This window comes from Trachemys scripta, chromosome 9, assembly GCF_013100865.1.
Source record: "Trachemys scripta elegans isolate TJP31775 chromosome 9, CAS_Tse_1.0, whole genome shotgun sequence".
In the NCBI taxonomy this organism is placed as follows: domain Eukaryota; kingdom Metazoa; phylum Chordata; order Testudines; family Emydidae; genus Trachemys; species Trachemys scripta.
The window spans coordinates 61638750-61663699 of NC_048306.1; the positions used below are offsets into that span (position 1 = coordinate 61638750).

At 37.9% G+C, this 24950-nt stretch overlaps 1 protein-coding gene across 3 annotated transcripts in view; it reads right to left on the minus strand.

Moving 5' to 3' along the window:
- CAB39 (calcium binding protein 39) overlaps nucleotides 1-24950 on the minus strand; it is a 59821-nt gene that overhangs the window by 19169 nt on the left and 15702 nt on the right. For all 3 annotated transcript variants that reach the window (XM_034781113.1, XM_034781111.1, XM_034781112.1), the window contains one exon: nucleotides 12583-12739. In XM_034781113.1, the coding sequence (XP_034637004.1) occupies nucleotides 12583-12696 (114 nt within the window). In that variant the 5' untranslated portion in view covers nucleotides 12697-12739. The remainder of the gene's footprint in view (nucleotides 1-12582; nucleotides 12740-24950) is intronic.

Below are 24950 nucleotides of genomic sequence, written 5' to 3' on the forward strand. Positions count from 1 at the left end.
TAACTAAAAGAAGGCTGAGGGGAGATATGATTGCTCTCTATAAATACATATTTATTTAGACATCTGAGGTCTAAAATTGGCCTCCACCCTCTATTCTTTTTGAGTGAATAGAATCCCCTTCCCCTGTGCTGTACAGGAACTGGTTCTATTTCTCCTATTGATCATGAAAGGGGTCCCTGAAAAGGGACGGGGAGGGAGAATGGGTAGAAGGGACAGATTTGAAATGGACAGCATAACCATATGTTATGGCTTCCCAAACCTATTTGTCCAATGTTATGTTCTTCCATGCAGCCTAAAAATAAGAGAGGTGGCATCTAAAAGGACGAAGGGGGGTAAGGTGTTGCAGCTGTAAAACCTTATTGATTGGATGATTGAAACTCTTTACCCAAACATCAAAACTGTGGCTTGGAGGACACAGATAGCTGAGAAGATGTAGACGCAGCTGAAGTATTTTGAGTATTTTGTGCCATTTATGATGGGGTTCCTATGTAAATCTATCTGCCTGCTGCAGACACAAACATTTAGCCTAGTCTATCACAAGCCCTAGACACAGCAACTCAAGTTTGATACAGCTTGCTCAGGGTCATATCAGTATGCACTACTGGTGTTTGTGACAAATTATCAAAACAGAAACTGAACACTGGGACTGACTAAAGTCTGGATAAAGGATACTAAAGGATCCCTGAACAGAACCTGTCACGCGGTCTGGAGTGGCTCATTACTATGAGTGCCTATCGCAGGGCTGTCAGGAAAAAAGAGTAGAAACCACAAACTGATGGTATGTTCTGTAATTAAATTTCACCAAGCCAGTATCCAATGTGAACTCCTGGATCACTATACCAGTCTTACCACGGAGCCACAGACAGTCCTACAGTCCTTTTTGCCACCCAGACTGTCCTAACTATAAAGGGAAGGGTAACAGCCCTCCTGTGTACAATACTATAAAATCCCTACTGGCCAGAGACACCAAAATCCTTTTACCTGTAAAGGGTTAAGCAGCTCAGGTAACCTGGCTGACACCTGACCCAAAGGACCAATAAGGGGACAAGATACTTTCAAATCTTGGTGGGAAGAAGGGTTTTTTTGGTGCTCTTTGTTTTGGGGGTTGTTCGCTCTTGGGACTAAGAGGGACCAGACATTAATCCATGCTCTCCAAATCTTTCTGAACAAGTCTCTCATATTTCAAACATGTAAGTAAAAGCCAGGCAAGGCATGTTAGTTTTATCTTTGTTTTCTCAAATTGTAAATGTTCCTTTTGCTAGAGGGTTTACCTGTTTGCTGTAACTTTGAACCTAAGGCTAGAGGGGGTTCCTCTGGCCTCTTTATATCTGATTACCCTGTAAAGTTATTTTCCATCCTGATTTTACAGAGATGATTTTTACCTTTCTTTCTTTAATTAAAAACCTTCTTTTTAAAAACCTGATTGATTTTTCCTTGTTTTAAGATCCAAGAGGGTTGGATCTGGACTCATCAGGAATTGGTGGGGAAAAGGAGGGGGATTGGGTAATTTCTCCTTGTTTTAAGATCCAAGGGTTTGGCTTGGTGTTCACCAGGAAATTGGTGGAGAAGTCTCTCAAGGCTACCCAGGAAACAGTTATAGTACTTGGGAGGGAGAAACAAAGTTTCCCAAATGACTCATAAATAATTTGGGTGGTGGCAGCAAAACCAGATCTAAGATGGTAGTTAAGCTTAGAGCTTCTCATGCAGGTCCCCACATCTGTACCCTAGAGTTCAGAGTGGGGAAGGAACCTTGACACAGACAAACTGAACTTTGTGATAAAAGGTTATTAAAACAAAAAAATCACACCACATCAGGTTTCTCCCAAGGGACTAGTCACTTATCCCAGATCTTACACCAAAGACAATGCTGGCAACCAAATCTATAATAAACTAACTTAAGATTTATTAGCAAAGAAAAGAGTTAATGAGAGGTTAAAGCAGGTAAAATATAACAGATAAATCATAGTTTGTAACTTCATATGATGGCGGAGATGTAAAACTGCCAGTTTCCCAAAGTCTTTCTGGGTCACCCAGAATAATCTGGGAATCTCCATCTTCTCATTCACATATTCTGCCCTACTGGAATCCAAACAGTCCAGATATAAAGGATCTTTCTTTGAATCCATATTTACAGTATCTTTACACAGAAAGCAAACTGACAGTCTCTCTGCCCACATGGGCTTTTCCTTTGATGAGTGTGGAATGCACTTTGAGTCTTTGACCTCAGGTCCCCACCACAATGCCCATTTTCTTTGGAATTTGCACCTTTTCCGATAAAGGCCTTCATTAGCATTCCCAAGGCTTCTTTGATGTCTGATGAGTTATTTAGTTACAGGGGTATTTACAATGTAAATGTTAGCTATTACATTATGACAAGAACAGAGAAGTGAAAACAATGCAAAGAATGTTCCATTAGTTTTCATTAAGTTTAAACACCCAAACTTTTTGCACTGGCGACCCATTTCACAAAGCAAGCCTCTGAGTTCAATTCCCCTCCCGACACCCAGTTTGAAACCCCCTGCCCAATACCACTCTCATACATGTAACCATTACTTTGATCTACACAAGCGAATTGACCTGAATATACTTTAGCATGACCTGGTCAGCCAGCGTCACAGAAGCTACAACCAATAAAATTGTGTCAATTAGAATCATTAGATATCTCCTGTAGATAGCTTCTTCGCTGACAGTGAACAGAAAATAATTAGCTGGAATGTTCTGGGATGCCTGAGGCTGGTGCACGCTTAGTGAGACAGCCTTCGACTCAAGGTACAGATGCCACAAAAACATTGAGATTAATAACGTTTTTCACTACACTCAGAGACACAATGGACCCTCCTGCTTCCCAGGCACAAGACCTCTGAAGATGGTAGTTGCAGAGAGGATTTGTTTTCATTCATCATTATCTTTTCAGGGTATGCTTGCTCTCCAGAGTAATGAGAGTCTCTTTACACAAATTGTTTTTATTGTAGCCACTAAAGGAGTAGCCTACAAGGCTTTACATGACATTCTAAGACCAACCAGTTTGACATTTAAAAAACGAGGTGGAGAAGGTTTTGTGGGTTTTGTTCCTTCTGAAAAACAGAACAAAGGGTTTCAGAATTAAATTATTTTAAAAAATATTAAACCTGATGATTTAGGCTACATTTTAATTAGAAAAATCTAAATCCTGAGGAAAAACTGCCTATTATGAAACAAGTCTGAAGAATAGTCTGCTCCTCAGAAGAACTGTCATGGGAAATTACTCCAACTTATCAGTGCACCTTGCTTGTTTTAAAATCTTTTCCTCAAGAATATAATATAACAATATATGGAAATATACCTCTCATAGAACTGGAAGGGACCCCGAAATGTCATAGAGTCCAGCCCCCTGCTTCATTAGCAGGACCAAGTACTGATTCTGCCCCAGATCCCTAAGTGGCCCCCTCAAGGATTGAACTCACAATCCTGGGTTTAGCAGGCCAATGCTCAAACCACTGAGCTATCCTTTGAGCCACACAACTAAATACAAACACAACAACATGATTTTATAAAAGCTCACTGCCCTACTTACAAGTAGGAGGGATATTTTGTAGAACAATTACTCTTTTAAGCATGTTGAACTAGCATTAGCTTGCTGACAAATTACTAAAAAATGAACATTGTACAAAACCAGTTACAATCTAATTATTTGTACACACGGTTTGCCCGTAGGGTCTTCAACAAGCACAATGCTTCATAAGCACACCAATGCATAATGATTACCTGATCTGGGCCAATGATGTTCATGTACACTCCAGGTTTAATTACACTTGTATGATTGGTAGTACATGAAATAATAAAATAATACATTAACATAAAGGGGGAATGATTGCTTTCAGAACACTATTTATCTAATAAGCAGTCTGTTAAGAGGGTTCCTTTTCGTGGCCTATAAAGCTGTAGAGAAGCCTAAAAGTCAGCAAAACCAATGTACAATTAAAGAGAAAGACAGTCTAGTTTTGAAATAGGCAAAAAGCAGGGACTCCTGTGGACCATAAGGTCTCCATATTGGTTTTAGCTCTTCAGTTAGCTCTTTTATACTGCCTCAGATTCCCTTTGATTCTTGTTCCAAATCCCAGCTGTCTCCCTATTGATAAAAATTTCACAGTATTTGCAATGTGACCTTAGTATGGCAACAAGAAATATAGACTGGACATTAACTCTACAGGTGACAACTGAATATTCCAAATAAATATAGCACACAACAAACAATACACAACCATTTTATTCCTTTACATTGAAGGGGATGTAATTTTAGGGGGAAGAAAGTGGAAAAAAATTTCAAGTCCCCTACTGAGACAAGATTGCTGTTAGAAAATAAGGCTAGGCACACCAAGCCCAATGACAGGAAGATAGGAGAGAGCTGTTGCATCTCCCACTCAACTCAGAGGGTAGGTCTATACTTACCTCTGGGTCCGGCGGTAAGCAATCGATCTTCTGGGATTGATTTATCGCGTCTTGTCTAGACGTGATAAATTGATCCCGGAAGTGCTCGCCGTCGACACCGGTACTCCTGCTCGGCGAGAGGAGTACGCGGCATCGACGGGGGAGCCTGCCTGCCGCATCTGGACCCGCAGTAAGTTCGAACTAAGGTACTTCGACTTCAGCTACGTTATTCACGTAACTGAAGTTGCGTATCTTAGTTCGAAGTGGGGGGTTAGTGTGGACCAGGTCTAAATTGTGGAATGGGATAAGTACATTTCTTATAGTCCTTTAAACATGCAGAAATGTCTTCAGGAAAAATCCCGCTCAGTGGGGATTTCATTTTTTTTTCGAGGTGTGAATGTACAATGGCAGGAAGGAGGGAGAGAAACAGGGCCAGAAGGAAAGCTCATTCTAGAATCCAACTCTGTCCTCCTACAGGTCATATGCTAGAGGAACTGACCATTCATGGTGATCAGTGCCATTTTTAGATGGATTATGGTCGGAGTGAAACCTAGGCAAAACACTATCTTGAAAAAAAAAATGACTTGGGCAACTTTCAGTCTAAAGTGACTATATTCCCACACATACCAAGTACAATTTTGCTTTACCTTTACTAGAAAGCAGTAAGATCGTCTTAACCTTAACTATATTCACGCTACTATCTGACTCATTTTTGCTGGTAATTTGTGTGGTCATTTAAGATCAGTTTCATCGTATTTAAAGCCAATACTAGAGTATGGCTGATTCAACTACAGGGATCAAAGAAGAGCTTTATTATGGTATTGTGGAATTTCTCTTAATAGACACTGACAGGTTTATAGTGTAAGCTAAATAACTACACTAGGGTGCTAAGTGAAAATAAAATTGACAAAGATATTAGTAAAAAGAAAAAGGAATTGCCACCTACAAAAGTACTGGCAAGATTTTCCTATGTAACAGAAAGGACTATGTTCAAATGTTCCACATTCATGGCTCCCGGCTTTGGGTAAGGAGTCCCCAGTGTAAATTCAAAGATACAAAGAACCTGATCTGAAAATTGAAGAAAGTCAAGTGGAAGGTAAGGTTAACATTCAGCCATCAGAAAATCTGTCATTTTTCTCAGAATAAGCCAGGTACACTTCTCTAACTAAATGCTGGCCAAGAGTGAGCACAGAGCATTGTTTGACAAAAAAAAAGTTGGGAAAAACTGACCACGTTTGGGAGTAAATGTCCGAAACTAAAATATAAATAAAGAAAAATAAATTTAAGAAACCAACATGTTCACTTCAATAAACTAGGGCATCAATTAAAATACAAGTTATGAAATCACTTATTACACCAGAACAGGTTGTATGTCTTTCAATATCCACAAACATCCCTATGGTTTACTCCCAAAATAGCACTGGAGACACATGAGCCTATTCTACATAGACACATGCAGCCCTGAAGGTTTCCCCCACCGTTAAGCAATACAAATCCCAAATATCTTATTTAGAGGGTTCGTGTAGCTAAAGTTCTTGAGCTGCAAAATCTTTCATAAAGAAAGAGGGCTTAAAAGCACCATCTTAACTAATAGAAATGGTAGGAAAAGATTCAGGTTGAAAATTCACATGTTAAATATCTAAGCGAAGGACCAATACATTGTCTTTGCACGTCTATGCTATAAAATCATCACAAATGCTAACGAGCTGTAGCTGTGGATCTGCATTTACTACTGGTTCTCTCAAAAGAACGCGTTCTACACAGCAGCATCCAACTGGTAGAAAATACTGAGGTTACTTAATATTTTATTTTAGGTTCTTAATATTATAGTATTATAAATGCGTGCTTTGGAAATATTACTAAAATGTATGCATTTCTGCACAATATCCAATTACGACCACCAATCTGGATCAGCATTATTAATCTATATTTTAAGGTAAAAATTACACCAATTTTTCAGTAGAGACCCATTTGTAAAGGCAACATTAAAGAACCTGATTCCCTTAGTGTAGGTGCATACTCTCTAACTTATTACTTAAAACAATTTGTATAACGAACTTCTCCCTCTTACCAACAGCTCCATGAAACATACAAGGCAGAGAACCAATTAAGTAGTTAATCTTTAATTTTCCTTCAGCTGTGAACAGACTTTATACATCTGCATTACACAGTGATTCCGTGTAAAGTAAGAAGTTAGCTCACTGAATGAAATTACAATAATAGCTTTATTTATGACTTGTAGTCAATTATATTTCACTTTGAAAATCAGGATACAATACAACAGCATCCTACACTGTACATATATACAGTACAGGCCATTTTAAGGAGTCATTAGCTGAAGAAGGGAAGGTTTTGATTTTAAGGTCTTCGATAGGAAGTTACATTCCCCCTCCCTCTTCTGTGATATGGAATACATATGCAGTGTAGTAGCGATGTTGGTCCCAGGATATTGGAGACACAAGATGGGTGGGGTAATATCTTTTATTGGACCAACTTCGGTTGGTGGGGGAAACAAGCTTTCGAACTCAATCAGAAGAGCTCTATGTAAGATCGAAAGCTTGTCTCTCTCACCAATAGAAGTTGGTCCAATAAAATATATTACCTCTTAATCAACAAGCTAGACAAACAGTTCCCAAATGACGAGTCAAGGCAAGCGGAAGGGCCAAGACTGGAGCCATAGAGTAGATTGATACAAAGTCAGAAGTAGGGAAGAGCAAGTCTAACGAGTTTATTGCATGAATAAATATTTACCTTCACAACAGCAATCATGTGTGCCACAAACCAAATAAATTGGCAGTATAAAAATAAATGCTGAGGCAAACCAAAGAGGAGGAATAGATTAAAATAAAATACAAATTAATGTTCTAGTTCAGAGTTAAATCCAATTTATATTAGAGGAACTGTTTGAACATGGAACCAAACATATGGAAAAAGTTCTCTCCTCATCCAAACAGTAACGGAAGTAAAATCCTTTATCTACTGTTCTGAACATACATGGACAAGGGGAAACTATTAATAGCACACTGTGATGTACAAGGATTAGTCTAAAGTTTAAAGTCATGAGTTAACAATTTTCCATCTTCTGAAGAGACTCTTTCCTCCCCGCCCTTCTCACCCCCTCCAATAACTATCAACATCAGCAAGCTGCTGCCTCTGACTGAAAGAAGTTTGTGGATTGCATTTCAGCAGAGTGGCACAAGCACATGAAATCAGAGTAGACGAAAACCAAATAAAGTGTCAAGACAGGTAGTGTCAGCTTCCTTTTCAAAAGATTTAGTGTCCAATTAGCTAATTTTCAGTCTTCTAGTATGTACTGCAAATCTATAAAACATTCAGAAATAAACTATGGAGAAATAAATTGTGTAACCTTAAAAAAAAAAAAAAAAAAAAACCATTGAACTCTGAGCTGTAATGAAACAGATTTTGTTCAGGTACTAGGGAGACTACTCTTGTATAACTGAAAAAGATGTGCCGTAATCTCTAACATCTCATGTATTTGTATCTCACAAAATGTCTTCCATGCTGATCATGTAGCACGTGCTTTGTGTGAATGTGTGCATACACTGTCCAGCATCTTATAATCTGTCTCTTTCCATCTTCTGAGAGTGAAAGAAAGGCAAAGTGCGTAATAAAGATAAATCACCTTCCTAATGGAATGTCAGGGTTATCTTTTAAAGTTGAAAAAACTTCTATTCACAATTCACAGAATTTACAATTCTACATTCCAAGAGCAACAATTTATTAAATGGTGTATCAGAATAGTAACAGGATTATATGATGTCATAGTAACAGTAATATGATTTTCTGCTACTGCTCCATGGGAAATATTATAAGCTACATATTAAATACAAAAACTATGCTAATACAGTACTGTATCAGAAATGTTCAAACTTGTGTGTTTGGAGTCTCAGCCATAAGAGTTGAAGAGAATAAGTGCATTTACAGTGGAATTCCTTTGTACTGCAAAAACTTTTCTTCCACAAATTTTCCCTATAAGCATAGGTTCATTTTAACCAGAACTGAAATTTTCATACTGCAATCCATTAAAAAGGCAGGGCTACCCTTTGTCTTCACAATAAACCAGTTCTATTATACTGCACTGTATAATCTTTAGATAACATTTTAAATTACACATGGCCAAGTGTAGGCAAAATATGAAATTGCATGTACTTAATTTTAAGAAAGGTAAACAAGTGCAGAAAAAGCAAGTATTTAAAAACAAACAAAAATTCACTTATCCTGGAGGGATAAGGATATCCTTTACATCACAAATAATCAACACTAATACAATGGACACACTGCTCAACCTGTGTTCATTATGGCTATTTGGCAGATTATTTATGCAGGTCCCTAAAAGGAGCAAGAAGAGTAAAAAGTGGAGCAAAAGAAAAGATAAACACAGAGAAAGAGGGTAAAAATAGTACTAGCTTGGAAATCTGGAAGAGATGTGATTTTGCTACCCCTTTGGTAGCATAGAATTAGGAACTATGATATGGTGAACTACCTTCCAGAAATAACTAAGGGGGAAAAAATAAGCCTTTTCCCCCCCTCTTGAGAGGTCAATCTTCCATGATACGTGTTGAGATAACCAGCTTCCATTCATCTTGAGGTAGGGGTGTTGATCTTTTAAAAGGGTAATTGTAAGATTATGTTGCAGAGAGGATGAAAACTAGTGTCTAGGTCTTACAAATGAAGATGAATAAATATCAAGATGTAGATGTGCACAAACACTTTTTTCAATACAGGCTGAAATAGGCCAACACAAAAAAGAAGCATATTGTCCATATGTAGGGCTGGGTCAAAAGTTTTCCATCAAAACTGGTCTTCTATGGAAAACAGGGTTTCAACCAAATGATTTTTTTTCTACAAAAAGTAACTGCTTTCTGCAAAAAAATTCAATTTTTCAATGAAAACCAAAATATTTCCATTTGGAAATGCTGCTGTAGTGCTTTATGTCCCCAGTTCTCCTCTATAAGCATGATTCCCTAGCCAGACTACATCTCTTATGGTGCATCATTGGAGTCCCTGGCAATGGTACACTGCCTTCGCTTCTCCAGGATGGCAGAGGAAACAGCTCTACAACTGTTTCCTTTTTGGGGATACAATTATTTGGGCAGTATAATCTAACACAAATCCACAGGGACCTGACTCCTTAGATTTTCAAATGTCTTGTTTTCAAACCAAGCATGATTAGTCTCAGATTCAGAGGCGAGAGAGTGGGCTTTCAAGATCATTAGCCTATATGTTTGTCCCAGGTGGGCCCACAGGATAAAGCTAACCTATTCTGAAAAGTCTCTTGGTGAATGCTCTTGTCCCAGACATTTCAGACAGTAAATGTGCATTCATCAACTTTTTTCCACTGGACAGGAGGCATAATGCTTGAATACGTATGGCATCTACAAGAAATCAACCAAACGGTGATGTTTGGGTTGTGCAACAAACTATCTATATGTTTATATGAGTCACCTATGTAACTTTAAAGTGTGCCCTCCGCAGTTTCCTCCTACTGTTTGTGATCCACCATGTTTCAGATCCGTAAGTTAAACTATGATGATACTCAGTTAAACTACACAGTTACACTAAGCATATAGCCAATAAAATATTTTTGTTAAAAATAGACTAAATCATTAAAAAATTAAGCTAAAACTACCAACAGGGAAAAGGCATAGTAATGAGAGAATAAGGAAAGGAATTAAGTGTGCTTGTGACCTTGAGCCCTTTATATCCTCACTTTGAATATTTAGAAGTGAGTGAGTGACCTCAAGAACTACAGCAATATGTTGCAGGAGAAAAGTGTGTCTTGGTGTCACTGAGTCCAGAGAGGGAATTTTGCAGAGGGAGGACAATTATCTGTTTAGTATAATGTGGATTTGAAAGCCAGTATTTTATATCCTGAAAAACATACAAAATTTAAAATAATCTGTTATCCGCAGATAACACCTACAGCTTATTTTTCAATTAATTTTTTTTTCAAATTCAGTGTACTACACATTCTATAATCAGGGATGCAGTGTGTATGCATCAAGGCTTTGATTCTGTGAGCATTTAAGGCAGAATATGTATAACTTTAAACATAAATATCTTTACACATCAGTCCCACTGAAGAGGCCCCAAGTTTCGAGTTTCACATCCAAACAATTTGTTGTTTCTACCTGAAAATGTTTATACTCTGGTTATAGAAAGTTTAAATAAACTCATAGCACTAGTGACTGAGGTAAACTGTAATCACATTATTTTCTTTAGGTTACCATTGAGAAATTAATGTACATCCATTATATGAGTTTAAAGGCTATGAATCATTCTAATGAAAGATCAGTCAGCATCTAACTCTACTATGTGTTTGAGGGTAATACTATGTATTACCCAGAATACTATTTGTACACAGAACAAATTTAATTAAAAAAAAAAAAAGGTAAAAGATCTGGAATTTGAAAGTATGGATGCTCTGAGCAAATATATTCTGAGATCTCTTAATCAACAAAGAATATCCAACCACTACATCCTCTGTGTAAAAATTTCCAGATTTACTTCACACTTCCCATCAAGAATGCACCACAATATCCTGTATTAGCCACGATAACAAAATGTGTATTTTGATGTACAGAGCAGTAAAAACTGCATGCTGATTTACACCTTTGTTTGCAAGGTGGCTTGCAGAACATTTTAAATGTCATCTTGGCTTTGGGATTTGTGAGTTTTACTGTTTTTAAATGCTGGTTCTCTCTGCAGAATATTACCCACTCACTTACTGCCTCTTTCAAGTTAAGGTCTTTGCAGATGAACTTCTTGCACCAGCATTATATAGGGAAGGCCAAATGGTTCTTGTACCTTCCTTGAGAGTATTTCCTTAAGCAGTTATATTTAGGTGGCTGATGGCTTATCCATATTTTCCCAGGTAGCCTTGTCCTTCGGCAGTTGTTTTGGAAAAAAGAAAATTCTCAAACCATGCAGGCTGAACACTAATTAGGAAAACACACTAATCCTTCTCTTACACTATGATGAAATTTTTAATTAACACTTCATTCCATCCACTATTGAACTGTATGTGCCTCCTATGCTATTCATCTCACCAAGAGACCTGCAGATACTTTTTACCATTGTTTATTATTAACTTATTGCCACTGAAGTAGCACCCCAAAGGCTCCAAAAATAAGGATTAGAAACCCACTGTGTTTGGTGTTGTACAAACACATGGTTCCTGCATCAAAATGTTCACAATATAACCTGTAACAAGATGTAATAAGAGAAACAGGGAAAGAGGACAAGAGTAATGATAAAGATCAGGTCACTACATGGGTCAGAGTTATTACATAACCTGATCAGTCCTGGCAGTTCTAAATCATAAACTTTATTTGAAACAAATAAAATACACTACTGCAGACTGATGCACAACATAACCATTACTTGTTGGCTGGTTTCTTGTAGGAAACATGGGTCTTAGGGAGGATATTCCACAGGAGTCATTTAATAAAGAAGATGCAATGAAACTTGTCTTATGTGATAAGTTCAAAGAACTGACAACAACTGGTTGCTTAATGAAGGTAATATTATAAAATTTATAAAATTGTAGAATTGCATTTCATATGTTGGGGGGTACTTTGGAACAGTTTCTTAACACAGAAGGTTGCCTAACAAAGATTCTCACGTAGAGGTATTGGTGTACTTCTAGACTAAACATTCACTACTTCAAATGAAGTTTTCTTTAATATCCAGGCCATTATTATTTGTATTCTGGTACCATATGCGTATTCCTCGAGTGGCTTCAGGGTAATGGTCTTTGCTCAATGTCCGCGGGCGTTAGGTCACCAATATGGAATTTTCCCCTTATGTGCAAGGGTTGCTATTGATAGTCAACAGCTGTATATCTTTTTTCCATTAAAATTAGATCCATAGAGAATTAATTCCTTCTAAGTTGTTTTCTTACAGAGAAGTTAATTCTAAACATATCAGTGGCCAAAGGCAGAAGAATCCAAGGTCAACAAAGATCAAAGCACCAGTTTAACAAAATATACAACTTTTCTTCATCTTTAGTGTATGAAGGGAAATCAAAATATTTCTATTTAGTTCACATATGTTAATTTATAAATCCTGTAAATTCTGTTTTCCCTCCCAAAATTAAAGTTTAATATTTCACTAGCAAAAGATTAAACCCCATAAAAAGTGTCATAAATATACCTTTTCTGCCTTTTTGTCAGAGATATCTTGCTTTTCTAAAACTGCCATACTCTCCTTCAGATTCTTCACTATGTCTGCAGGAGACTTGTGGGACTTGCCAAAGGGGAATGGCATTATTGCAAGCTATACTGGTCGTCTTCTGCAGCTCTTACTTCACCTGGAAACAGAAAATAAAAGAATATCAAAGGTGGAAATAGTGGGTCAACAGTGATAGCATATACAAAGAGCTAGAAAGCATTATAAAGGCATCAGTATAGTATGCAGTCTAATTCAGTTAAACTAGAACATAAAACCATATCTAAATTGTACATTATTTGAGTTCCTAATTTTCTAGAACACGGAACAAAGAATCCAAGAAATCAAACCGAAATCATTATCTAGCGTTTCAGACAGATATTAAAAATTATACCCAGGATCACGGTACTGTACAAATAGCACAGTTCAAAGTCACATGCTAGCAAGTTAAAAATATACAGGTTATTCCAATTTATGCTGGCAAGAAAAATCAAATCACTAACAATAGGATTTGTCCTGGCATATTGTTGCTCAGTACTGAAACTTAATTTTAAATGACTGCATAGATGGCTGCTGGCAACAGAATTTTATTACCAGTACCAAGGATTAAACAAAGCATTTAGGGTCATAATGTGATCTTCAGTCTGACAGAGTAACAGACACAGTTCTTTCAAAGATGAGGTATGCCCTCTGCCCTAAATTAGCAGACTTTTCCAAGGGATAGTTAGCGCTTGCATTCAATATATTCATACCTTTGTCTAAATTAAATAGGAAGTCGGAAGATTTTCTAGTGCAAAAATAAACAACTTTTACCAGTATAAATGCTCAAATACCAGAGCTTTAGTTCCTAAACTTGTTTATCTTCATTCACACAATAATAGTTTCTCCTGAAATGATTTCACAAATTGCACTTCTAGAACTCTAGACCAGCTACAAGTGAACAGAAAATCCCACACCGAAAAATGCTGATGGGTTACTTCTGCAGGAGACAAAAGACATTTGAAGCTGACAAAGCAGAGGTTACAATGTCATGACAAAAAAAGGATGTCACCCTGAACTTCGGTTATTTTCTATCTCCACCTGCCAATGAGAACGATAACCAGTCAGCATGGATCAGTATAAGAAAACAACTAGCATCTAATTTACAGCAAAGCTTCTCATCTAATATAATACAAATACTTGTTGCATGTCACTTAAATAAAAGTTCCTCCCATAGGTCACTGAGCTAGAATACTGAAATTTTGTACAGTCACTCATTATGGACTCCAAACATTTTAGTTTGATCTTTCCATCACAGGTCACAAAGTTTTTCAGTTTTAAGATTTCAACCATTCAAGTGCCTTTAGGTGTAAATTAGAAGTATTAATTTGCAAAAGTTTAGCTTTTTACATGAGCTAGTTATGTCAGGTATGAGGCCAACAATTTGTAGAACTGAATGTCATAGGATACCAGATTTAAGATTTTAGCCAAGAAAATTCCCATAAATATGTAAATCGGGTATGTGATTATAAAACTTACTATAACAGTTGCATGCTGCTGTATAAGAAATAATATAGCTGCTTATGAGGAGATGCATTCCTGCTGTAAGTATTTAAATCAGTCTACTCTTGAAGAGAAAGTAGCAAAACATCAGTAAATTGGAAGTAACCAGATCTCTCACACTTCCAAATACAGTATTTTCACTTTTTAATTTATGCAATCAATATGCCCAATATTTAGATGTGGTGAAATTACTCCTTTTCCACCGTATCTCAAAACATCTTAATCAGCACTGATAAAAGGCTGAAAAATTGAGTATCTATGAATAGAGAATTGATAACTTAAGAGATAACAGCATACCCGTTATTGATGAAAAATTACTTCAAGACAATAAAATTAAATATTGTCTCAATATTTTGCCAAATGTGAGTGCAATGCAGTACCATCTTCAGCAAAAACATGACTATTGACTATTTAATAAAAATGATGCTATTTTCAAACAGTTAGGGATTTACAGGTATTCCAGGATTTTTTATTGAAAAGAGGGGCAGGATGACACTCCTTTTAGAAATTGCATGTGGCATTTAAAGTGTTCCCATAAGGTATGAATCCACTCTGAAAACTGCTTCTGTACAAGTGGCATCATAGCTTTCCATATCTGTCTCAATCACCTCCAGACAAAGTCTGCTCAGTTTACCAGTTTAAAAGATTTCCCCCCCAATCACTAGCCCTGCCAACACAAACTGGGATCTAAAAGTCAAGCTGAATTTTGTATGGTTTGTGTATCACTATTGGTAATAAATACAATAAAAGCCAAATTGTCCACCTGTTACACCTATATAACCCCTTTATCTTCAATTAAGGTTGAACAGGTGTAAATGAAGGTAAAATTTGGTCCAAATTGTTTTGTTGAAGATGTGAAAGCAAGAGTAGAAATCAAGCTCCAGAACCAAGAGAGCTATGGGAAATAAGTGTTACTAAATGTAGAGTAGAAAAAAATATTTTATCATGAAAGAAGCGGCTATGACAGAACACAATGTAGGGAGCAGATCTATTGTTATACACTCATTTTTCTGCCCACAATTACACTGCTTTCAGAATACAAATTCTTGCAAAGAATTACACTAACTCATTTAACTTTAGGCAATCAGATAAATCCAATTTCTAGGTTTACAAAATGAGTGGGTTTCATAAACTTTCCTCTAGAGGATAGTGCCTTCACCTATTTAAAATTGTCTAGCCTCTACATTTGCAGGAAGGCCTGTGATTTGATTTACCTGTCATAGTTTTATGAGCTCCATCTGACTAATACCATACATGGACACGTACATGATTTTGGGGTATATTTGCAAGAATTTTAATTCGAAGATTTGAGGATAAAAAATTAATAGAATTCAATAAATTCCCCAAAATGTAGCATATTCTTATTTGAATATACTCTATCAGTAAACAGAGAAGTTTCATTATGAGTTTTTGATAAGCAATTTATAAAAATAAGCCAACTGGCAATAGCAAGCGAATCCAAGTCCTGAGTCGCAGCAGGTGCCGGGAGAGATCACTGCTGCCAGGTGCTTTATGTATTGTATAAAACTAAGCAAATGAGTTATTTGTGCTTTTTCTGTTGCAGAAATAGAGTGACACTAGTGGGAACCTCACTTGTGTCTCCTGAGACTGAAATTCCTACTAAAAAGCCAGTGCTGCAGCTTGCTAAAGAAGCCGGGGTATCCCTCTATATTCTAGAAACATAATGGATACAACTGGGCAGTACAAGATGCACATTTCTGGGGACAAGACTGGAACTGGGAATTTGCTGGTGCCACTGCAATGTAATTTAGAAGGGCTGGCTAGAAGTACTCATACCATTTAGTTGGGAGTGATTTTGCATGTGATAGGCTATGTGTGACTAGGCCGTGTGTGAATGAACAGGCCAGGAGTGGCTGTTCTCACAGCAAAGCAGTGTGAAAGTTGGAGGGTTGAAGGGACATAGCTGTTCAGTTGTCCAGATTGTACTCTGGGGAATGTCACACTTCCATTTCTGGTTACTTATCAGATCAGAAATCCCGGACTGCCCTGCTCTAGGGGGAAAAAAGTTCTCTCAAACTTGTCAAATTTCCCTGTGACTTCTAGAAATCAATTTCATTAAGATATAGTTGCACAGAATTCCTACTTTCACACATCTGGCAAGTACAATAGTCTAAAATTCTAATGCTGCCTACAACTTTATTCTTTCAATTGTAGGGCTTCTAATTTAACAATGTCTTTTTTGTCTGTCACTTTTTAAAAATGTACCATAGACCAAAACAGTGTCAAATATCAAATTTATGTTGACTCATTTAAAGGTAAAGAGGTTGAGGTGAAATGGTAGTATTCCATTTAATATGTAATTAATGAGGGAAGCAGGCCAAGAAAAACAAGTTATCTCTTGGTAGCTATAATGAAAAAGCACCTTTTGATAACAATTGCACAGATATGTTAAGACCGAACGCCTAATGAGTAAGCACAGAAAATGTTCTGCTATTGTGTGAGCAGATAAGAGGTAGCAACTTGTTAAAAATTAAAATCAGCATAATTTAAATAAGGCAGAACTACTAATATCAAGTCAACTATTTAGAAACAATGTTAAAAATCTACAGATTGACTTAACCACAAGAAAAGATGACAATAATGAGTCTAAAAGGATAAAATACATGTGCACAACAGACAATTTTTGGACTTTTCAATAAGATGCTGCATATGTTGCCAGTGATAGGCTGATGAATTCTCTCATTAAAATCTGCACTTAGGGATATTAATGAAGAGAAGGGATATTAATTTACTACCAACATGGGATTGTAATGTAAATTAGTTTCTATCCACTATAAAATTGATCAAAAGTATCTATTACTTTATATATGTATTTATTAATTTTGTTTTATTGTTAAGCCAATATTAAAAACAAAACAATCATTTACAATCTTGCATCTAATCACTCCAGTTTCAATTATTTTGGGAATTTATTTCAAAATACCTGTCAGCAAGTATGTCTGTAACAATACAGACACACACAAAAACTTCCCTGGAAGAAGAGAGTTTAAGAAATCCCTACGACAAACCAGTTCCTGTTTCTCTGCCCCTCCCCACAAAGCCCAGCCGTGGGGGCACCGCCCCCATCCAGACAAACGCTTCCACTACCTCCCAAGAGGCCAGTTATGGCCCCCTGCCAGCCCAGGCACTCGCATCCTCTCCCCCCCTACAGCCAAGGGATCCACAGGGAGACACAGCCTGATGTTGGGTGCCAGGTTTGTGAGGAATTTCCTGCATGCCAGCTTCTTTCTTCAGGGCATGCTGGGAAATGGAACCCTCCCTGCTCCACCCACCTCCTCCCGGCAGTCTCTTCTATTTGCGATCTGTGCTATGCTGGGTCCAGCAGCTCTGCAGCCCATTTCTGGGCAGGAAAAAGGAAATTCCACACTCAACATTAATTTCTGCACAAATTTTGCATTGCGCAGTGACACAGAATTCCCCAAGGAGTAACAGACCTTATGGCCAGAAGGGACCATTAGACCATCTTGTCTGACCTGTGTAAGACAGACCATAGGATTTCACCCAATTACTCCTGTATGGAGCCCAATAACTTATGTTTGACTAAATCCCATATGTACCAGAAAGGCATCCAGCCTTGAGCTGAAGATATCAAGAGATAGAGGATCCACCACATCTTCTGATACTTGATCTCAGTAGTTAATCACCTACACTATTAAAAATTTGTGCTGGATGTTTAATTTGACTTTGTCTGGCTTTAACTTGCAGCCGTTGGTACTTGTTACATCTTTCTCCACTAGAGTAAAGAGCCCTTTGGTACCCAGTATTTTCTCCCCTGGAACGTTTTATAAACAGTTATCAAGTCACCTCTCAATCTTTTGATAAGCAAAATTGATTAAACTCTTTAAAGCGCTCACTGTAATACAACAGGAGGATTTTGTGACTATAGTTATATTTGCAAACCCCGATAGTGTGGAGTAGAAGTACTGTTATATTGGTATAATTGCATCTACATTAGGGCTTTTACCAGCATCGCTATGTCAATAACAAGAAAGTCATACGCACACCCCCGATAGATGTACACCTCTACCTCGATATAACGCTACCCGATATAACACGAATTCGGATAGAACGTGGTAAAGCAATGCTCCGGGGGGGCGGGACTGCGCACTCCGGTAGATCAAAGCAAGTTCAATGTAACATGGTTTCATCTATAACGCGGTAAGATTTTTTGGCTCTCGAGGACAGAGTTATATCGAGGTAGAGGTGTCTCTACGCCAGTGTAACTTGTGTGTCTAGATCATGCCGAGGTCATTTTTTTCTAAACCTCAAATAATTTTTGTGGCTTTTCTCTGTACCCTTCCCAGTCTTTCAGTAGTCTTTAAATATTGTCACCAGACTATACACAGTATTTCAGAACGTCTTGCCAATGCCTTATGTAGATAAAATCACCTCCTTTCCTCGTCTCTTTTCTCCCCGTCTATACATCCAAATATTGCACTGACCCTTTTTGCCACAGCATCACACTGGGCATTCATGTTGGGTTACTATGACCCTTAAATCTTTTTCAGATTTACTGACCTGAAGAGCTCTGTGTAAGCTCGACAGCTTGTCTCTCTCACTAACAGAAGTTGGTCCAATAAAAGATACTACCTCACTTGACTTTATCCTGGATAGCAGAGAGAAAAGGTTCCAATTTGTAATTAAAGACTACGTTCTTTGTTCCTAGATGTACAAGCTTGCATTTAGCTGCATTAAAATGCATTTTTGAACGAACCCAGTTTATTAAGCAATCCAGATCACTGTGTATGAAACTGCCCTATCCTCATCATTTGTCAATATGCCAATCTTTGGGATCCACAAATTTTATCAGCAGTGATTTTATATTTACTTCCAGATCACAGATAAAAATATTGAACAGCATCAGACATAGAACCGATCTGTGCAGAAACACTAGCATGCAAAAGTAAACAACATTAAAATCAGCAAATACTCCACTATAATGCTCGGCATGAATTAACTGTATACAGATAACTGTATACAGTTTATAAATGATACTTCTTATAAGTCACTACAAATCTTTTCATCTATAATCAGTCAAGAAAGGCATGTAGAATGGCTGTTCGGGCTGGAAGTGCCTACTTTCCTCATCAAGATGATTGTACTCCATCCAATGTGCAATATTAGCATCCTGCTTGTAAGGTAGAAACACTAATATCAATTATTGATCATGCAGTAGCACCCAAAGGTCTCGATCAGGACTTTTTAAAAAAAAAAAACTGTTCCAGCTATTATTGTTTACCGCTTTGCTTCATGCAGCAATGAATTATTTGCAGTGTTACCGATTTAAAGGTGGTAAATTTAAAAAAAATTCCTCTTTTCTAACAAAGAACAGAATTGTAAATGAAAAATGGTAAGTGACAGCTATTAAGGGCTTTTCTACACAACAAAATTGGTTGACTTAATTTAGGTTGACCTACAGACACTATAGTAATTCAGTCGGCTGTTGGTGTCCACACTATCCTCCTTCTGCCGGTGCAGTGTGTCCTCACCAGGAGCGATTGCAACAACTGAAGCGGGGCATTGACAGCTCAGTGTGGGGGCACTGACAGCCACCCAGGGCTCACAACTGGAGCCCCCCATCTACCCCAGGGTGACAGCCCCAGCTATGAGCCCCACGCAGGCTCAATTTCACAGCACAGAGCCTAACAGTCTCTAAGGTGCCACAAGTACTCCTGTTCTTTTAGCAGTGAAACTGACATTCTTTTCATTTTCACACTGCTATTGTTTCTGTTCAGGGGAGCTGGGGCTCTCAATGCCAGCAGCCAGGCTCGGAGCAGGGAGCTCAGGCAGCAGCCTGCTGGGAGCAGGTAGCCGAGAGCCCGAGGGCAGCCAGGCACTAGCTGGAGCCTCCCACTCACCCTGGGGTGACAGCCTTAGCTGTGAGCCAGGCACAGGGTTCACAGTAGGGAACCTACGGGCCTTTCTTGTCAATTTCAAGAATTTTAGCCACTAGCCAATGTAAGTAATGCAGTGTCTACAGGGACACAACATCATCCTAACTACACCAACATAAGCCCTATGCCTCTCATGGAGATGGAGTTATTATGTCAGTGTAGTACGGCACTTACATCAGCGGGAGCAAGGTTGTGGTGTAGACACTGACATAGTTAGGTCGACATCAGCTGCGTTATGTCGACCTAACTCTGTAGTGTAAACCAAGCCTAAGAAAGCCATTGTACTGGACAGAATGTGAAGGGGAACTGAAGAGATGGGTTCAAAGTGATCTTAATGTTTTAATAACTAAGTTGAGTGTCCAGGGTAACAGAAGACTTAAAAGGAGGTAGGATACAAGGGCAAGTGATGGCTTTCAGGAATCTGCTACTATTAGATTTCAAGCATAAACCCTGTTTGGGAACAGATTGTCAAATTAGAAACTGAGTTTTGATTTGACTGTTCAGACTTGTTTTATTATTTGCTGTCACTAACATATTATGATCTAAGTTTTGTTTGTAACAATGTTCACATCCAGCCAGTTTCTGGTCCACAGCAGAAATTTAATAAAGAGCCAGTGAAAGCTGATGTAGTTTATACAGGTTAGCTCATCATCAAGGGAGCAGAAAGACCATTATGTAACTCAGGTGATAGTCAGTACTAGTTCCACATATTGACTATTGCAATACTGAACAAACAACCAAATAATCCATACAAATAGTCTGCTAACCCTCCAGAGCTCAAATGTGTTCTGAAAAATTATTGATTCCAACACAATGTTATGATTTTCTTTAATTAGAAAGCAAACTTTTTAGTTAAATAAAAAACAAAAGTTTTAGATTTTTAAATGAAACAATATATACTATGCAATTCAGTTAATAAGTATATTAATTCCTCAAACACAGAAATGTGCAAAACTGTGTATTGTTCAAAATAATTAACTTGCTGAGCTATATGTAATTCCCAAATACTTCAGTCACTCCAGTCTACTAATTACTTAGACCTATCATTTTTTCATATTCTCTCTCAAATACCAATACCCTTATCAATATTTATGCTTTTATTTATTTATTTATTTATAAACACCTACCCTAGAAAGAAGTTTCAAACAAAACAATAAGAATGGGCTAAAACACTGATTCTGAGCTGGATGGACCAGAGTGTAGGTCTTTTAAAAAATAATTAAATTCTCACCTTCCATGATTATACTTGCACAATATTCTAGCAGTGAACTATGACAACCCCATTTCCTTAAAGTGCTCATCTTGTGCTACATAGAAGATGATGTTAGCGTCAAAGGATGCAATTTTGTCAAATTTCAGTCTTTGCTTTTCAGCTAATTGAACAACAATCACCAACTCATCTTTGCCATTTTTGGGATAACAGAGATTGCTCCTGCATGAAACTCATGTTGAAGAGAATAATCACAGGTACATTTTGGTGCTAATCACTGAAAATGTCTCATAGGATCAAATTCATCAATGTTCTTCTATTCTACTTTTATAGTGAAAGTTTTGTTCAATGGCATATTTGATCTCTGAGAACCAAATCAAATGCTTTCTGCACTTGTTGAGATGAGCATAAATCCTTTTTTTCATACTAACTTGCTTGACAATGATTACATTTCACTTTAGAACAATCTGTTTTCATTACTTTAATCTAGTCTATAGTTTCCTACCTCTTCCGTCTGTTTTAGGCATGTTGAGTGAGATGAATTCATACTCAGATGTTGGACAACTACTAATCACCTACTTGCATTATTTACCAACATATTTCACATTTACTACAGTCAGTCTAAAAAACAACATAGTAAATTCAACACAAGACTGAATAATCAAATTAGCAATGCAGCTCCCAAGTATATCTACACTTCCCACTAGCCACACTCCTCTCTCCAATCACCAAAGACTCTAAGATTCTACTTGTCTGACAGATGAGGAACAAGATCACCTACACCATGACGCAGAAAATTCACAGATTTTTATTAGGCTTCATTAGCTCAGTGTCAGAGATTCCCCTACCTAACAAATATAACCCACATTTTGCCCATAGCAATTGAATACACACACGAGCACATTTTTATAGACACTTAGTTCAGTAAAAAGATAGATCACAACTTTTGAGGCATTTTATGGATGAATTTCATACTCAAATGCCACTATTATTCTTAATATTTAAAAAACAAATCCCAAATCTTTGTAAATGTTCAAGAAAAATATCACAGATTTATGACTTAGCTTTTCTTCCTGGTGTGCAGTTTAAAGTTACTCCACCCATTCATTTGCCCAAAAACCTTTATGCTGTACTACATAAGGTATACAGACAGGCACATAAAGGCCTCACCCATTCCCTGGTAAATATAAGAACATAAGAAAGGCTGTACCGGGTCAGACCAAAGGTCCATCTAGCCCAGTATCCTGTCTACCGACAGTGGCCAATGCCAGGTGCCCCAGAGGGAGTGAACCTAACAGGCAATGATCAAGTGATCTCTCTCCTGCCATCCATCTCCACCCTCTGACAGACAGAGGCTAGGGACACCATTACTTACCCGTCCTGGCTAATAGCCATTAATGGATTTAACCACCGTGAATTTATCCAGTTCTCTTTTAAACTCTGTTATAGTCCTAGCCTTCACAACCTCCTCAGGTAAGGAGTTCCGTAAGTTGACTGTGCGCTGCGTGAAGAAGAACTTCCTTTTATTTGTTTTAAACCTGCTGCCTATTAATTTCATTTGATGACCCCCAGTTCTTGTATTATGGGAATAAGTAAATAACTTTTCCTTATCCACTTTCTTCACATCACTCATGATTTTATATACCTCTATCATATCCCCCCTTTGTCTCCTCTTTTCCAAGCTGAAGAGTCCTAGCCTCTTTAATCTCTCCTCATATGGGACCCGTTCCAAACCCTTAATCATTTTAGTTGCCCTTTTCTGAACCTTTTCTAGTGCCAGTATATCTTTTTTGAGATGAGGAGACCACATCTGTACGCAGTATTCGAGATGAGGGCGTACCATTGATTTATATAAGGGCAATAATATATTCTCAGCCTTATTCTCTATCCCCTTTTTAATGATTCCTAACATCCTGTTTGCTTTTTTGACTGCCTCTGCACACTGCGTGGACATTTTCAGAGAACTATCCATGATGACTCCAAGATCTTTTTCCTGACTTGTTGTAGCTAAATTAGCCCCCATCATATTGAATGAATAGTTGGGATTATTTTTTCCAATGTGCATTACTTTACATTTATCCACATTAAATTTCATTTGCCATTTTGTTGCCCAATCACTTAGTTTTGTGAGATCTTTCTGAAGTTCTTCACAGTCTGCTTTGGACTTAACTATCTTTAGCAGTTTAGTATCATCTGCAAACTTTGCCACCTCACTGTTTACCCCTTTCTCCAGATCATTTATGAATAAGTTGAATAGGATCAGTCCGAGGACTGACCCTTGGGGAACACCACTAGTTACCCCTCTCCATTCTGAGAATTTACCATTAATTCCTACCCTTTGTTCCCTGTCTTTTAACCAGTTCTCAATCCATGAAAGGACCTTCCCTTTTATCCCATGGCAGCTTAATTTACATAAGAGCCTTTGGTGAGGGACCTTGTCAAAGGCTTTCTGGAAATCTAAGTACACTATGTCCACTGGATCCCCCTTGTCCACGTTTGCTGACCCCTTCAAAGAATTCTAATAGATTAGTAAGACATGATTTCCCTTTACAGAAACCATGTTGACTATTGCTCAACAGTTTATGTTTTTCTATGTGTCGGACAATTTTATTCTTAACTATTGTTTCGACTAATTTGCCCAGAACAGACGTTAGACTTACCGGTCTGTAATTGCCGGGATCACCTCTAGAGCCCTTTTTAAATATTGGCGTTACATTAGCTAACTTCCAGTCATTGGGTACCGAAGCCGATTTAAAGGACAGGTTACAAACCTTAGTTAACAGTTCCGCAACTTCACATTTGAGTTCTTTCAGAACTCTTGGGTGAATGCCATCTGGTCCCGGTGACTTGTTAATGTTAAGTTTATCAATTAATTCCAAAACCTCCTCTCGTGACACTTTAATCCGTGACAGTTCCTCAGATTTGTCACCTACGAAAGCCAGCTCAGGTTTGGGAATCTCCCTAACATTCTCAGCCGTGAAGACTGAAGCAAAGAATCCATTTAGTTTCTCCGCAATGACTTTATCGTCTTTAAGCGCTCCTTTTGTATCTCGATCATCAAGGGGCCCCACTGGTTGTTTAGCAGGCTTCCTACTTCTGATGTACTTAAAAAACATTTTGTTATTACCTTTGGAGTTTTTGGCTAGCCATTCTTCAAACTCCTCTTTGGCTTTTCTTATTACATTCTTGCACTTAATTTGGCAGCGTTTATGCTCCTTTCTATTTGCCTCACTAGGATTTGACTTCCACTTTTTAAAGGAAGTCTTTTTATCTCTCACTGCTTCTTTTACATGGTTGTTAAGCCACGGTAGCTCTTTTTTAGTTCTTTTACTGTGTTTCTTAATTTGGGGTATACATTGAAGTTGGGCCTCTATTATGGTGTCTTTAAAAAGCGCCCATGCAGCTTGCAGGGATTTCACTTTAGTCACTGTACCTTTTAACTTCTGTTTAACTAACCCCCTCATTTTTGCATAGTTCCCCTTTTGAAATTAAATGCCACAGTGTTGGGCTGTTGAGATGTTCTTCCCACCATAGGGATGTTGAATGCTATTGTATTATGGTCACTATTTCCAAGCGGTCCTGCTATTACCTCTTGGACCAGCTCCTGCGCTCCACTCAGGACTAAATCTAGAGTTGCCTCTCCCCTTGTGGGTTCCCATACCAGCTGCTCCATGAAGCAGTCATTT